Source organism: Chrysochloris asiatica, unplaced genomic scaffold, assembly GCF_000296735.1.
Source record: "Chrysochloris asiatica unplaced genomic scaffold, ChrAsi1.0 scaffold00518, whole genome shotgun sequence".
NCBI classification, from domain to species: Eukaryota; Metazoa; Chordata; class Mammalia; order Afrosoricida; family Chrysochloridae; genus Chrysochloris; species Chrysochloris asiatica.
In genome coordinates, this window is record NW_006409036.1 from 465,811 (window position 1) to 481,794 (window position 15,984).

General features: G+C 38.5%; 1 protein-coding gene across 1 annotated transcript; it reads right to left on the reverse strand.

Annotated features, from left to right (window-relative positions):
- Positions 1 to 6,920: 6,920 nt before the first annotated feature.
- On the reverse strand, positions 6,921 to 7,841 carry LOC102831728 (olfactory receptor 7A5-like). The gene has a single exon (XM_006877503.1). The coding sequence runs from the start codon at positions 7,839 to 7,841 to the stop codon at positions 6,921 to 6,923; it is 921 nt and encodes a 306-aa protein (XP_006877565.1).
- Positions 7,842 to 15,984: the final 8,143 nt, after the last annotated feature.

Consider the following 15,984-nt stretch of genomic DNA (forward strand, 5'->3'; position numbering starts at 1 on the left):
TTTTTAAGATCCAAGTTACTACTCACCAAAGTAGGCTTTAGAATATTGTTTTTGAGGATTACGCTATGCCATTTGACCATGGTGTCTCAATGACTATGGTCCTGAACTTCCAGGCTCAGCAACTCATTCCCTCAAGGACACCTGGAATTTTGCAAGCACTGTGCTAAGCGTGTAAAAATCAGAACTGTATACTTTTGGCAGAATGAAAGCCCATAGAAATTATAATGGCTATTACTTGACTTTACTATTTGTCTCTCAGATGACAATACTTCTTTTATTGACTGTTTCTTGGACACCAACTAAATCTGGCTTCAGGACCTTAACAATATTATTTCATCTTTATTTTTCAAATAGAAAAAATAAGGACCAGTGCTTTATCTAGGTAGCCTGGGCTAGGGCATGGTTTTAAATTCCCAAGGCTTATTAACAGTTAACATGTCCAAAGAATATTGAATTCTCCAGTATGTGCTTCAAGGGTTTTTTGTAATCTAGCATCCTAAATTGCCAGGTGTTGTGGGTTGAATGGTGATCCCCAAAAGATATGCCCCTTCCCTAACCCTTGATACTTGTGAATGCAACTTTGTTGGGAAATAGAGAACTATACAGATGTAGTTAAGGTCTCAAGATAAAAGATCATCCTGTAATATCGAGGTGGCCCCAAATCTAACAACAAGGTCATTGTGCATGATGAAGGGAAAATATGTCATGATGGAAAGGTAACAGTCACAACAATGCCAACAGACACCAGGAGCCAGGGAGGTAAGAAAGAATACTCTGGAGTCTTTGAAAGGAGCCTAGGCCTATCAACATCTTTTTTTTTTTTTTTGGATTTGTGGCCTCTAGAACTGAAAGAGAATAAATGCCTGCTCTTTTAAGGCACCAAGCTTGATGTATTTTGTTACAGCACACCTGGAAAACAAATACAAGTTTCAGTATTGTCTTTTTTTTTTTTAAAGTGAGGCTAAGAAAACTAGGAAAAGAGAAAGAAAATGTACCCAGGAATGAGGTTTCTATACCATTTAATCTTATTTCTTTATCCCCTTCATCTACATAACATCACCCTGTCCAATCACTTTTGCTCTCCACCATATTCTAACATGGGGCGCAATGGCTCAATATGTTAAGCACTGGACTGTGAGCCACAAAGTCCACAGATCTAGCATGTCAGCAGCTTGAATATATTCTACCTGAATTTAGAGATCGTCTCAAGAACAGATTTGGTGCATTGAATACAAATGATCGAAGACTAGATGAGTTGTGGGAAGACATCAAGAACAATTTTACATGAAGAAACCAAAAGGTTATTAAGAAGACAAGAAATAAGATAAGACCACAGTGAGTATCAGAAGAGACTCTGAAACTTACTCTTGAATGTAGAGAAGCTAAAGTGACTGGAAGAAATGATAAAATAAAATAATTGAACAGGAGATTTCAAAAGTGACCTGACAAGACAGATAAAATATTTTTATGAAATGTGTGAAGAACTGAAGTTAGAAGCCCAAAGGTAACAGCACTCTTGCCATTTTTCTTGCTGAAAGAACTGAAGAAAAAACACAAACCTTGAGTAACAGTACTGAAAGATTCAGTGGGGAAAATATTGAATTATAGTCAGCATCAAAAGAAAATGGAAGAAATACACAGAGTACAGAGCCAAGAAGCATTGGTCAGGAGGTGACTTATTGTCAAGAACTGGTTACATTGACGGAAGAAGTCCAAGGTGCACTGAACACATTGATTTCAAACAAGTGTCCGAGAATCGATAGAATGCTAGTGTTGTTGTTATGTGTTGTTGAGTTGATTCTGACTCATGCATAACAGAACAAAAGCCTGCCTGGTCTGACACCATCCTCATCATTGTTGTGTTAGAGCCCACTGTTGCTGCCACGGTGTCAATCTATCGTATCGGGGTCTTTCTCTTTTTTTCTGACCCTCCACACAGATGCAACACTGGAACTGCTCACTCATTTATGCCAAGAAATTTGAAGGTCAGCTACCTTGCCAAATGACTGGACTAGATCCCAATTTGTGCCCATTCCAAAGAAAGGTGGTCCAACAGAATACAGTAATCACTGAACAATAACATTAATATCACACACAAATAATGTTTCACTGAAGATAATTAAAAAAAAAATGGTTGCAGCAGTCCACAGACAGGTAACTGCCAGAAAGTCAAGCTGGATTCAGAAGAGGATATGGAACCAGGGATATCACCACTGATGTCAGATGAATCTTGGCTCAAAGCACAGAATACCAGAAAGGAGTTGTAGGGACAAAAGCAGAATTCTACAAAATGGTCACACTAATGCCAAGCCAGGAGAAATGTTTTGTCATTTTCTCTCTCTGTCATTCGCCCCCTGTTGTATAGATCCCTGACCCAGCATACCGAAACTCTTGTGTTCCCATGGGCTAGCTAATTATCTACTAGGGAGTAACAGGCACTGGGCTTTTTTTTCCTGTTTTTCTCCAAGTCTTGGCTGGAGATAGGACTCTCCTCATACCATCCCCTCCCTCCTTTCTTGGAATAATAGACTTGTTTGCCACATAAAAGAGACTCACAAGCGCCTTTCAGCATGGAAAATATTGATTATTCACCTGGCCACCACTGGAAACAGCATCTATTCTTGTTCCTGGTCAGTAAGTTTCCCTGTTGGGAAACCATCTCTTTTACTTTCTTTTCTGCAACAAACTAATGTCTCTCAGACTGTCTCCTGGTCACTTGTTCAATGTCTGGGCAATTACAGAAAGATTTTCTCCTCTGGATCTAAACCCCAACAGGCATTTCCTTGTTTTTTATTGAGGATGTAAAGGCAATAAGCTGCATAGATCATAACAAATTATGGCTAATATTTTTAAGAATGGGAATTTCAGAACACTTAGTTGTGCTCATGTGGAACCTGTACATAGACCAAGAACATTCAAACCTAATAAGGGGATATTATGTGGTTTAAAATCAAGAAAGATATGTACTAGGTTATATCTCTTCACCATGCTTATTCAATCTCATGCTGAACAAATAATTCAGAAAGCTGGACTATATGAAGAAGAAAATGGTATCTGGATTGAAGGAAGTCTCACTAACAAATTGCAATATGCAGATGACACAGCCTTTCTTGCTAAAAGTGAAGAGGACTGGATGCCTTTGCTGATGAAGATCAATGACTAAAGTCCTCAATAAGGACTTCAAAAATCCTAAAGAAAACAAAAATCCTCATAACTGGGTCAATACGCAACATCATGCGAAATGGAGAAAATAATGACGCTATCAACGATTTTATTTTATTTGGATCCACGATCAATGGCCATGGAAGCAGTAATCAAGAAATAAAATGATGTCTTGCAATGGGCAAATCTGCTGCAAAAGATTTTTTAAGTATTAAAAAGCAAATATGTCACTTTGAGGAATAATGTGTGCCTGACCCAAGCCGAGGTATTTTCAATCACCTCATGTACATGTGAAAGCTGGACAGTGAGTAAGGAAGATCAGAGAGGAATGGATGCTTTTGAATTATTGTGTTGGCAAAGAATATTGAATATCCCATTAACTGCCAGATAATGAACAAATGTGTCTCGGAAGTACAGCCAGCCGGAATGCTCCTTAGAAGTGAGGATGGTAAGACAATCTCATGGTATCAGAAGGAACTTATCCCTGGAGAACGCTTTGTTGCCTGGCAAAGAGAGTCAATGGAAAAGGCAAAGAGCCTCAAAAAGGTGGGCTGACACAATGGCTACAACAAGAGGCAATGACTGTGAGCATTGCACAGGACCAGGCGGTGGTTTATTTTGTTGTACATAGGATCACTAGGAGATGGAACTGACTCAACGGCACCTATCAATAACACAACAATAACCCTGCTCTCTGATTGCCTGAGTCTCTGGAATCTCTCTTTTCTTCACTTCCCTGATTTAGACCTTGTATTCCGCTCACCTTGTTTCACTTGGATTTTTCTAGGCTGTATCTCCATGTTATTGTGGATTCTGTGAAGTTGCCGTCTTATGTTCCTCATCCAGAATGTTGCTTTGCAATGACAGGAAATGACTGTGATGTTCTGGGATAGGTGACAATGGTCAGCTGTATATCTCACCTCCTGCTACTTTCCTTCAGTTTCTTCTTCCAATCAGTTTGACCTTCTTATTTATCCTTTTGTTTGAAACTCAGGGTTCCAGGATTATCATCTGTATCTGTGTCACCTGGTTTTTCAGGTCTTTGTTATAGAAAGTCAGTGTGGTGTATATCTCCAGATTGCCATCTTCACTCTACACTCCAATACTATTAGTTGTTGATCACATGCTACATCCTGAAATTTCTGAACACTAACCAATTCTTTTCGGTACAATGACTCTGTTTATTCAGTTCATCTAGCTGCAGTTAGACAAAAGCAAAATGTGACCAAGGAGATGTCTAAGATTAAAAATCACTGCAAGGTCCTTCTAATTTTTATTATAAAAACCTGGGAGCATATGTTTATGAAAAATTTGAAGGGTGCCAGTTCATGGAAAAGGGAAAAACAGCTTTATAATAAGAAAAATATGGTGATTCAGGTTATATGAATAATTTTGGGTTCAAAAGTCCCACTGAAATATGAATGGACATAGTTCTACAATTGTTATAAAATGATTGATGCTTGGGTTAAACAATGGTTTCTGCTTCCTCTGAATGAAGATCAGTTCCATAAATACTTTGCTACAATAAAGAGGAAGAAATTCAAAGTGCAAGGAGAAAAGGATACTATGGTAATTTATAATGTGTGACTTAATCACACACATGCCAAGCATGCCTTTACAAAAGGCTCAGAGGCAATTGCACTCACCAAGTGATTTAGAAATACATTGCTGAAAGATGCAACACCTTCATTGGGTAGCTTGGTTGTGATCATCCTTGGCATGAGAGAGGTAAAGTGGGTAAATTAAACTGGGGGCTTCCTGAGTTCCATCTATATAGTAGCACCCTGAATTAGTACTACCAAACTATATCATATGTATGGTATTTATGGCTTAAGCAATTAGCTTTATGGTCAGTATGTTAGATCAAACTGTAGGAATCTTTAGAACTAAACAATTATTCATAGTACCTCCATATATAAAAAAGAAAGGCACCTAATTACGGTCCCACTCACTCTGTATAGCCAAAGAGAAAAAGCTCCAAAATCCAAATCTAGATCTGGTAAAAAGAAGCTTGTAAAGCTGTCACAAATTTTTACTGTGTATTTTTCCTCTCTTTTTTATTTTCTCTCTCCCACTATCTTTTTTTTTAGGAACTTGTGACATTTTATCTGGAAAATTGTGAACTGGGTAAATGAAAAAAAACACATGAAATCAGTACTTAATATTCCTTATGGTAGTTGGTGTGTTTCAGCCCATCTCCCGGAGGCTTTCCCTCATTTTCACTCACCTTCTACCAAATCTTTTCTAGAAATCTGTCTTTCCTCTTCACTTATCTGAAGTAAGCTGGAAAAAAATGTCAACATCCTCTTCTCTAAGAAGCATTCTAGTTGTATTTCTTCTACTATTGATATGTTCATTCTGACATTCGATGGCCTGTTCAATATTCTTCAACAACACCAACATTTAAATGCATCAATGCTTCTTCAGTCTTCCTTTTTTCATTGTTCAACTTTCTTGTGGATATGAGCCATTTGATTTCCTGACTGTGCTCATTGTTTTTCCAAGTAGAATCAAATCCTTGACTTTCGTTTTTTTCACCATTTATCATGATGCTGTGTACCTGCCCAAAGGCTAACTCTGAGTTACCACTAATTCCAAAACACCACTATGGCTTAGCATAATGACTTCTTTGGTTACATGATGAATGGAGCATTAACCTTAGACTGACTCCCAAATTATTCAGAATGTTCACAAATGGATCCTGATTTTATTCCCTAATTTGTAAAAGGCATAACTGGAAAGTTATTGTTGGCAATAGGTAGAATACCTGCAATAGTTTCATGATCTGTAAGTGAACATGGTAGAAAACACCAAGAGAAATCTCCTTGTCAGTGTTCCCGCCTCTCAAAATGTCTTTTTAAAGAATTCAATAATGCTGAAGAAAAGTAGATCTTGGAAAGCGAATATAGACAATTGTAAACTTAATCAGATGGTGATTCCAAATGCTTATGTTAACTCAGATGTGATGTCTTTCTGTAGTAGATTAACACAAATCCTGGCAACTGGTACAAAGAATTGACACGAAAAATAATTTTTCTCCAAAAGCAGATAATACAAGAAGCAATTACTTTCATCTATTCAGGAGCTCTGGTAGCGTAGTGGTTACGAATTGGGCTACGATCCGCAAGGTCAGCAGTTCGAAACTACCAGCTGATCCATGGGAGAAAGATGAGGCTTTCTGCTCCCGTAAAGATTTACAGCCTCAAAAACCCTATATAGGGTCGCTATGAGTCGGAACCGACCCCACGGCACACAACAGCAACAATTATGGACAGCTCCTTCTTTCCTCCAGCTCTTGCTATAATTAATACAGCTCCCAATAGCCTGTATTAAATATTTTATTGCTAAATTTTCATGTAATAGATTCTGCTTTCAAAACTGAACTCTGAGAACACAATCATAGAGGTAAAAACTTCTAGATGGAAATACAGAAGAAATGGTTATTTATAATATAAAAAAATTAAAATATAAGATATTAATTATTGTTATTTTTAAGTGCCATTGAGTTGGTTCTGACTCACAGCGACCATGTACAGGGTTTCCAAGGAGCAGCTGGTGAGTTTGATCCACCAACCTTGTGGTTCAAACTGACCCTGTTGTCCAGTGCTTTATCCCACACTCTCTAAATAAGATAAAATTAAGGCTTTTATATGAACTGTTAAATATATCATGAGTGAGACCTTCTGGTATTTGAACTCTATTACTCATAAGCCATTACCAAAACCTGAAAAAAGCATCCTTCTGTATAAAGAATGTTTCTAGCTAATCATTTTTTTTAGGGCTTGCTTGATATCCTTGTTTCTAAGACTATAGATAAATGGGTTCAGCATGGGTGTGACCACAGTGTACATCACTGAAGCTATTGCACTTTCCATGGGGTTTTGGGTAGCAGCAGAGCTAAGATACACTCCAACAAATGTACCATAGAACAAGAAAACTACTGAAAGGTGAGACCCACAAGTGGAAAAGGCTTTAAACTTGCCTTCAGTTGATGACATTTTCAAAATGGAAGATATAATCTTAGAGTAAGAAAGAAAGATCCCAGTGAGTGGGATAACACCAAGAAGTCCAATTACAAAATATATCACTACATCATTGAGGAAGGTGTCAGAACAAGCGAGGTGGACTACTTGATTAAGTTCACAGAAAAAGTGGGGAATTTTCAACTCTGTACAGAAAGAGAGTCGCAAAATCATTAAGTCATGCAGCAGAGAGTCCAAAGCACTCAGCAGCCAGGATGCTAGTAGCAAAAGGCCACATAACTTGGGGCTCATGATGACTGTGTAATGCAGTGGGTGGCAGATAGCCACAAATCGGTCATAGGACATCACTGTCAAAAGGAAGTTGTCTAATTGTCCAAAAAACATGAAAAAATACATCTGGCTGAGGCAGCCTTCATAGGTTATGATGTGGCTTTGTGTCTTAATGTTTAACAGCATCTTTGGGACAGTGGTGGAGGTGAAACAGATGTCAACAAATGACAGGTTGGAGAGAAATAAGTACATGGGCGTGTGGAGGTGGGAGTCTGTAATAATGGCCAGGATAATGAGAAGGTTCCCAATAAAGGTGGTCAGGTACATGAACAGGAATAGCCCAAACAGAAGGGGCTGCATCTTTGCCTCTTCTGAGAGTCCCATGAGAATAAATTCTGTAACACGTGTTTGGTTTCCTGGTTCCATATTGCTGATAAAACTGCAGAAAAGAGACAAGAGCAATGTGATTTAACCATAAGTAAGACTCCTTATGTGGAGCTGTAGGATCAGAACTGGACTGTGAACCACAGGGTTGGCAGTTCAAACCCATCAGGAAACCCTATACAGGGAGGCTATGAGTCGTAACTGACTTGACGGTACTTAACAACAACAACAATTGATCAATAACTGAACAAAAATACTACAATCTGTATTTTAAAAAATGTTTTATTAATTATTGCAAGGTTGGTGGTTCAAGCTCACCAGATGCTCCTTGGAAACACTTATAGGGTCGCTATGGGTTGGAATCGACTCGACGGCACTTTACAACAACAACAACATATATTACTTAGTACCACATAGATGAAAATGTCATGGAATTCCAAAGATTATATCTTCACTGTGATGTTGAAACTGACTAGCAATCCTTGCCCATGGTCACAAACAATCATTTTCCCAAGGCAATCATTTTTCTCTAGAAATTCCTTGAAACTTTCTTGTTTTTATTCAACAAATATTTTGACCAATTATTTTGTGTCAAGTACTATAAGGAACTCTGGTAGCGTAGTGGGTACGAATTGGGCTGGTAACCACAAGGTCAGCAGTTTGAAACTACCAGCTGTTCTGAGGGAGAAAGATAAGGCTTTTTGCTCTCGTAAAGATTTACCAGCCTTGGAAATCGTGCGCAGGGTCGCTATGAGTCGGAACTGACTCCGCGGTACCTAACAACAACAACAAGTATAAGCACGAAACTGCGAACCACAAGGTCGGTGGTTTGAGCTCCATCGGAGAAAGATGAGGCTTTCTGCTCCTGCAAATATTGACAGTCTCAGAAACCTTATACAAGTTGCTATGCGCTGCAACTGACTCCACCACCCTCAACAACAACAATAACAACATTGTTAAATGCACTGGAAAGCAGCAGTGAAATTAACTTAAAAAACATTTTCCCTTAGAAGTGACTGGCTTACAAGCTTTCAAGAGGGAGCCTAGATCCAGATAGGGCAGGGGGAGGTAGAATCTCCACTCGATGATTTCCAATCTGTTGGGAAGGGGCTAATGAAAGGAGATGGGGATAAGACTTGTGCGGTATGATAGTGAATAATTGCTATCAGGACTGTGAGTCGGAAATGTAAAGGTAGATATTTTGTAACATAAGGTGGGGAGTGACTGACTTTGTAGTCCAGGAGCAGAGGTCCCTGGGACCAGTGGAGTGCGGGGAACCCACCCAGAGAAGCAGTGACGTCAGAAATGGAGGCAGAGATGATGATGTGGACAGATGGAGAGGCTGGCAACACTGGACCCAGGGAGGGAGAGGGGTTGTGTGTTGACCACTGGGGGCAGGCCTGTGGGGTGTACCCTTTGGTTGTTTGATGATGCATGGAGGGGATTGTAATCATTGCAATGAAATGAAGTACGATAGGATGAATGTAAAATTGATGTTCTCCCTTGCAAACCCACATTAAAAAAACAAAGAAAAAAACCCACCGTAATCGTGAAACACTGAGACAGGTTTGCATGGGCTAAATGGGACAGAGGTAAATAGTGATGCATGCTCAACCTTGGAACAACAGGGCTCTGTGATACAGGGATCAAGGCATAGTTTGAAGAGGGGATATAATACTAAGATGCTTGACTGCCTTATGTGTATTGGTTTCCCTTGGCTACTATTGTAAAATGGACACTTGAGTTGGATAGAAAGGAATGTCGGGAAACATGATCACAGAAAGTGTGAAAGCCCAGCTTCAGCCTTTAACTGATTGGAATATCTAAAAGGGATTCTACAACTTGCCCAGTGAAATAGGCCTCCAGTGGAGCATTTGCAGTGTATAGGACCTTAGGTGGAATCCTGAGCCTCATCCAGAACCTTCTGAGGTGGGACATTCCCATTAGAAAGGACTAGCAGATCAGTCTGGAACAGCTAGAGTGACAGAAAATACAACTTTTCAAAGAAAGATCATCAGGAAAAACCCAAAACAAAAATGGCAGTATGACTGGCTACTACAAAAATAAGCAGTTTTTTTTTGCCAGGAAGCCATCAAGGCAAGCAATTACGTTCTTTCAGGACAAACCCCCCTCTGAGACTGAAACTCAAAGGGAACACATGAGCAGGTATGTAAGCTTGCTGACGACCACATTGGTCAACCTGTGAGTAGAAGAGAGGGAAATGCAGCAGTGAAGAAATGGGCTGAGTTCAACCACGTTCCATAGACTCCTGTTGACCTGCAGATGAGAGAGAAAAGAGGAAGGGCTGGTTGGTCCAAAGTGTGGTGAGATCTGGGGACACCTGATGGACAAGGACATAGCCACAGAGGGCTATAACTGAGAGTGAAGCATCCAGCTGGTATGAAGTAAGAGGAAGTGCACAAGAACACCCAAAGTTGCAAATAGTACCTATTTGACCTAGCTTCAATGGCTTGATAATAAGAACTCGACTAGAGGAAGATAAAAAAAAAAAAAAAAAAAACAAAACACCTTTTAATAAAGGAAACAAGGATAAATTGCTACAGTTTAATGAACTTGACCTTTACTCATTCAGGTAGTAACTCTAAATACCAACAGAGAGAGAAGGAGTCTTCACATCAAGTATCAATGCTATCCCTTCTGTACATAGGGTAGATAGGGACGGGCAACTTAGACATTGGCTACCTAAAATGAGGGGGTGATAAAGGCACGAAGTGACAGGCTTACAAGGTTTCAAGGGGGAGTTTAGTTTAACAGTGTGTGGGGAAAAAGAGTCCTCTCTGAATGGTTTTCATCTTGTCTAGATGGGTCTGGTAAAAAGAGATGTGGATAAGATTCTTATAATTCAACAGTGACTAATGATCATTATGATTAATTGCAACTGTCACAATTGTAAAGGTAGAAGTTTTGTAACAAAAATGCAGGTGTAGTTAATTTTGCAGTCTAGAAACAAAGAATCCTAGGACCGTCAAGGGAGAAGAGCACAAGCGGAATGCGAGACCTTATCCAGATAAGCAGTAACACCCGAGATGGAGGCAGAGATGGGGACATGGAGAGAGGGAGCAGCTGAGGACTCTAGATTCATGGAAAGAGAGGGACGAAGAGCTGGAGGCCAGGAGGCAAACTTGCAGGATGTGCCCTTTGTTGGTTTAAATTATTATATATGCCTGAGTGTTTTTTGTTTTCAAAAAAGAGGAGCTAAAGTGATTAGAGAGAAAGACTGTTAACTGATGGTACACAGAGGGGATTATTATCATTGTAATGAAACAAGGTATATGATTTGTTGAAAGTAAAACTGATGATTTGCCCTATAAACTTTCACTCAATCCACAATAAAAACCTTAAAAAAATTACCCTTAAATTTTATTTCAGTATACTTTTGTATTGAGGGAGCAATAAAATATTGATGAAATAGTAAATAACAGAATCCTGTTGTGTACTGTAGAATAAGCACTGGACTGTTAACCACAAGGTTGGCAGTTCAAACCCACCAGCGACTCCTCAGAAACCCTGTACAGGGTGACTATGAGTCAGAATTGACTCCACAGCACTTAACAACAACATTTTATGTGGTGATCATTATTAAGTGAAATAATGCAGAATAAGGAAGTTATAGAGTAAAAAATACATGCTTCTTTGTATAGTCACCTTTGAGTAGACTATCTGAAGGCAGTGGAATTTGAACCAAGATCTCTGTGATGCAACTATTTCGGGCAGAGAAGCAGCCAGTGCAAGTCCCCAACAGGAGCATTCCAGGTCCCATCAGGAAACAGTAAAGAGGACGATTTGACTGATGAAGACATCAGAGAGGTTGTAGGAAGGCAAAGCTCCTAGCACATGGAATCCCATGTCCATTCTATTCTTTACATTTCCATCTCTAATGTTATGTATATAATTACATGTATTATTTATCATATATATACATGAACATAATCTATCCCTTCATAAAGTACACTTTCTCTCCCTCTTCTTCCATTTAAACTACATTTTTAAAGTCTTTATTGTGGAATACTGTTTCATCTAGAGATATCTGCTCAACTTTGTTTCTTTCATTAATATCCTCCTTCATTAAATACCTACTACTTCCTCCCCACCACATCCGCAACCATGATTGTGGTATTATATACTGCTCTACCTGAAGTGTACTTGATTGAGCCAACAAAAACACTCTAAAAGATAAAATGTTTAGTTTGACTCTCCCCTGAGAATTGGGTTTTATAAATCAGAGATTCCAGTTGGTTCGTTATGGTTGTAGAGATATCAAGACCCAGTCAGCCCCCATGCTGGGTATGCTTTGATGATCGCATGCCATATGTGTGGAAAAGGAAAGAAAATCAGTCTACCTAAATGGAGAGAAGAAAGACATGAACTAGAAAAGGGAAGTGTAGAGATGAAAGTTGGCATAAAATTATGAAAGCATGACAGGGAATCAACTCAACAAGTGATGTGGTCAGAACTACAGTTCCAAGTCCACAGTGACAATACTCACTTAGATACATATTTACAGTCTTTATAAAAGAAAAAGATTTATCTCCTAATACTATCATAACAGCTTAGAAATATAAATAAATAAAAAATGAAAATGCACAGAATTATTTCTGTAGATTTTTTTTTTTGGTAGAAAATTTATGGAATTCAAACAAAAGTTTTCCAACATTTATAAAAAATGAATTTTGAAAATGCTTGTTCATGGGTTATTTTTTAAAAAATTAGTGAAATGCTAGTGAATTTTATAAAATATGTAAGGAAAACTGAAACGAATTCTGCATAATATATTCTAAATATTTCTTAACTCATCCTAGAAAATCAGCATTGCCCTAATTTTCAAAACATATGTGGACATTACAAGAAGGGGAAACTAAAGACCAATTTCTTTAATCATATATCCAAATACCCTATACAAGATATAAGCAAATAAAATTCAACAATGTACAGAAATATACACTATGGTCCAGTGATAAAGGCCCATAGGTGGGACAAAATATTTGTGGTACTGTAGGATAAACACTGGACTGAGAACCACCAGATTTGTGGTTCAAACCCACCAGCGGCTCCTTGGAAACCCTGTATAGGGTCGCTATGAATTGGAATAGACTGGACAGTACTAAACACCAACAACATGGCCAAGTGGGATACATTCCAAGTGTACAAGGGTGAGTCAACATTCAAAAATCAATCATTACAATCCAACACCTCAAAGTCAAAGAAGAAAAGCGATCAATTATTGCAGAAAACAATTTGACAAAATCACTAATCCATTCATGATAACAACAACAATGATAACAAACTCTCAGCAAATAGTAATAGAAGGAAGCATCCTCAACTTGATTTACAAGTTTCACAAAATCTACAAAAAAACCTACAGATAACATTATAATGATGACAAAACGAATTTTTTTACCACTAAGATTAGACATGGAAGCATGGTGGTTCCACAAGATAAGCACTGGATTGTGAAACACAAGGTGTGCTGCTCCTCAGAGAAACAGTCCACTCCTGAGAAGATTAGAAGCTTAAGGACAACAACAGTATGATTAGATATGTCAAGTGTGCCCTTAGCACTTCTAGTCAAAATCATATAAGAAGTCATAGGTAGTGAAATAAGACAAGAAAATAAAAAGTATAAAGATAAAGAAGAAAACATAAGCATGCAAAAATGTCTTTGTTCAGAGATGATGTGGTTATTTATGTGGAAAATCCCTAAGAATTGACAAAATCCTCCTGGAATTAATCAACAAGTATTGTAAGGCCTGTGGTGCTGTGGGTTAATGCTCTGGACTGCAAAGTCGGTTTGAACTGCAAGGTTGATGGTTCAAGCTTACCAGTAGCTCCTCGAAACCCTATACAAGGTTGCTATGGGTTGGCACTTAACAACAACAATAGCAAGGCTATGGGATACTAGGTAAGCATACAAAAGTGAACTGCTTTCCTATTTAACAAAACGAATGATTGAATTTCAAACTTGAAGAAATATTACAATAGCATCCCACATTAAACGTTGTTGTTAGATGCTGTTGAGTCAGTTTAGACTCATAGAGACCCTGAATAGCGTTTCAAGGCTGTAAATAAATCTTTGAGAGAGCAGAATGTCTCATCTTTCTCCTATGGAGTGGCTGGTGGGTTCTAACTGCTGACTTTGTGGTTCTCAGTCCGGTGCTTATTGTACAGAGAGCCGTGGCACTTCTATTAAATATATAGGCATAAATTTAACAAAATATGCACATAATCTAGGTGTAGAAAATAAATAAAGAAGAGTTAAGTAAACGGAGAGATACTCTGTATTTATGGTTTGGAAGACAATATTGCTAACAGGTCAGTTCTCAACTTGATCTATGCCTTTAATAAAATCCCAATCAAAACTCTGGCAAGACACTTTGCTGATATCAACAAATTGATAATAAAATTTATATAGACAGACAAAAGACCTAGTGTAGTCAACATAATGCTGAAGAAGTTGGAGAACTCATGCTACTCTAATTGAAGACATATTATGTGGTTCTGTAGGATAACCACAAAGTTGGTGATTCAAACTCACAAGCCACTCCTTGGCAATTCTATACAGCAGGGGTGGGGAACCTCCTGCCAAGGCAACTACAGTTCCAGCAACCACATTGTTGTTGTTGTTAAATGTCTTTGAGTCAGTTCTGACCCATAGTGACCCTATACAGGGTTTCTGAGGAGCAGCTGGTGAACTTGAACTACCACCCTCGGTTCAAACCGACTTTGCAGTCTGAAACATTAACCCACAGCACCACACCAGGACTCCAGCAATCACATTGGTGGTGGTTACATGCCGTGGAGTTGGTTCCTACGCATAGTGAACCTGCATAGAGTTTTTTGAGGCTGTAAATCTTTATGGGAGCAGAAAGCCTCAGCTTTCTCCCACAGAGCTGCTAGTAGTTTTGAAGTGCTGGCCTTGAGATTCATAGCCCAATTCGTAACCACTACACTACCAGAGCTCCTTAGCAGTCACATTAGAGGTGAGTGAATTAAATGTTTGACCAAATATAGCAGGCAAATTTTTAAGTTGAGAATTTTGTATGGCCCACGAATGATGTTACAAATTTTGGCAGGAAACGGTTTCGCCCTCTTGCTATATAGGGTTGCTATGAGTCGAAAGTGACTCCACGGCACTTAACAGCAACAACAACATAAAGTTGCAGTCCTGCGTGGTGCTGTAGGATAAGCAATGGACTGCTAATCACAAGGTAGGTGGTTGAAACACACCAATGGTTCCTTGGAAACCCTATACAGTGTTGCTATGAGTCAGGACTGACTGGACAACACTGAACAACAACAACATAAAAATAGTCATCAAGAGTGTATTGTATTAGTAACAAAACAGACACGTAGCTTAATAAACAGAATTAAGGCCTCACGCAAATAGAGTCAACTCATCTTTCACAAAGTAACAAAGAAAATTTAATGGAGAAGGGAAAATCTTTAAAAACTGGAACAATGGGTTGTACTTACTCCTGGTGTGGTACTGTAGGATCAACACATGACTTTGAACTGCAAGGTTGATAGTTCAAATCCACCATCATCTCCTTGGACATTCTGTACAGGGACACTACGAGTTGGAACCAACCGGACAGCACTTAAGAATAGCAACACAGTGCAAAACAAATAGAAATGAACCCGAGACAAACCTTTAACCTTTCACACACAAAATATTAACTCAAAACAGACCTAAATACAAAATGTGAAAATATAAACCTTCTAGAAAAAACCTAGGAGAGAGTATGGGCAATTTGAGGTTTGGTTATGAATTTTGTAGGTACTACACCAAAAGAATGATTCATGAATGAAAAAATTGATGATAGACTAATATTAAAATTTCCACTCTGTCACATGCACCAATAGTTAAAAGTTAAGCCCCAAAGAGGATAAAATATTTGTGAAACACATATCTTACAAAAAACTTGAATTCAAGAATCCTTTTAGCTCAACAATAAAAGACAAACAACCCAGCTTAAAAAACAAAAACAAACAAAAAACCAGTAAAAGATCTGAACAACGGCTGACTAAAGAAGAAACATATATCGAAAATATACATGTGATGTTGTTGTTAGGTGCCATCAAGTAGGTACTGACTCATGGTGACCCTATGCACAACAGAAGAAAACACAAAACATGATAGATGTGCAATATCATTTGTCATTGGTGG

Bases quoted from the DNA above. Each gene is read 5' to 3' on its own strand.
- LOC102831728 (XM_006877503.1), bottom strand. From the start codon at position 7,841: ATGGAACCAGGAAACCAAACACGTGTTACAGAATTTATTCTCATGGGA.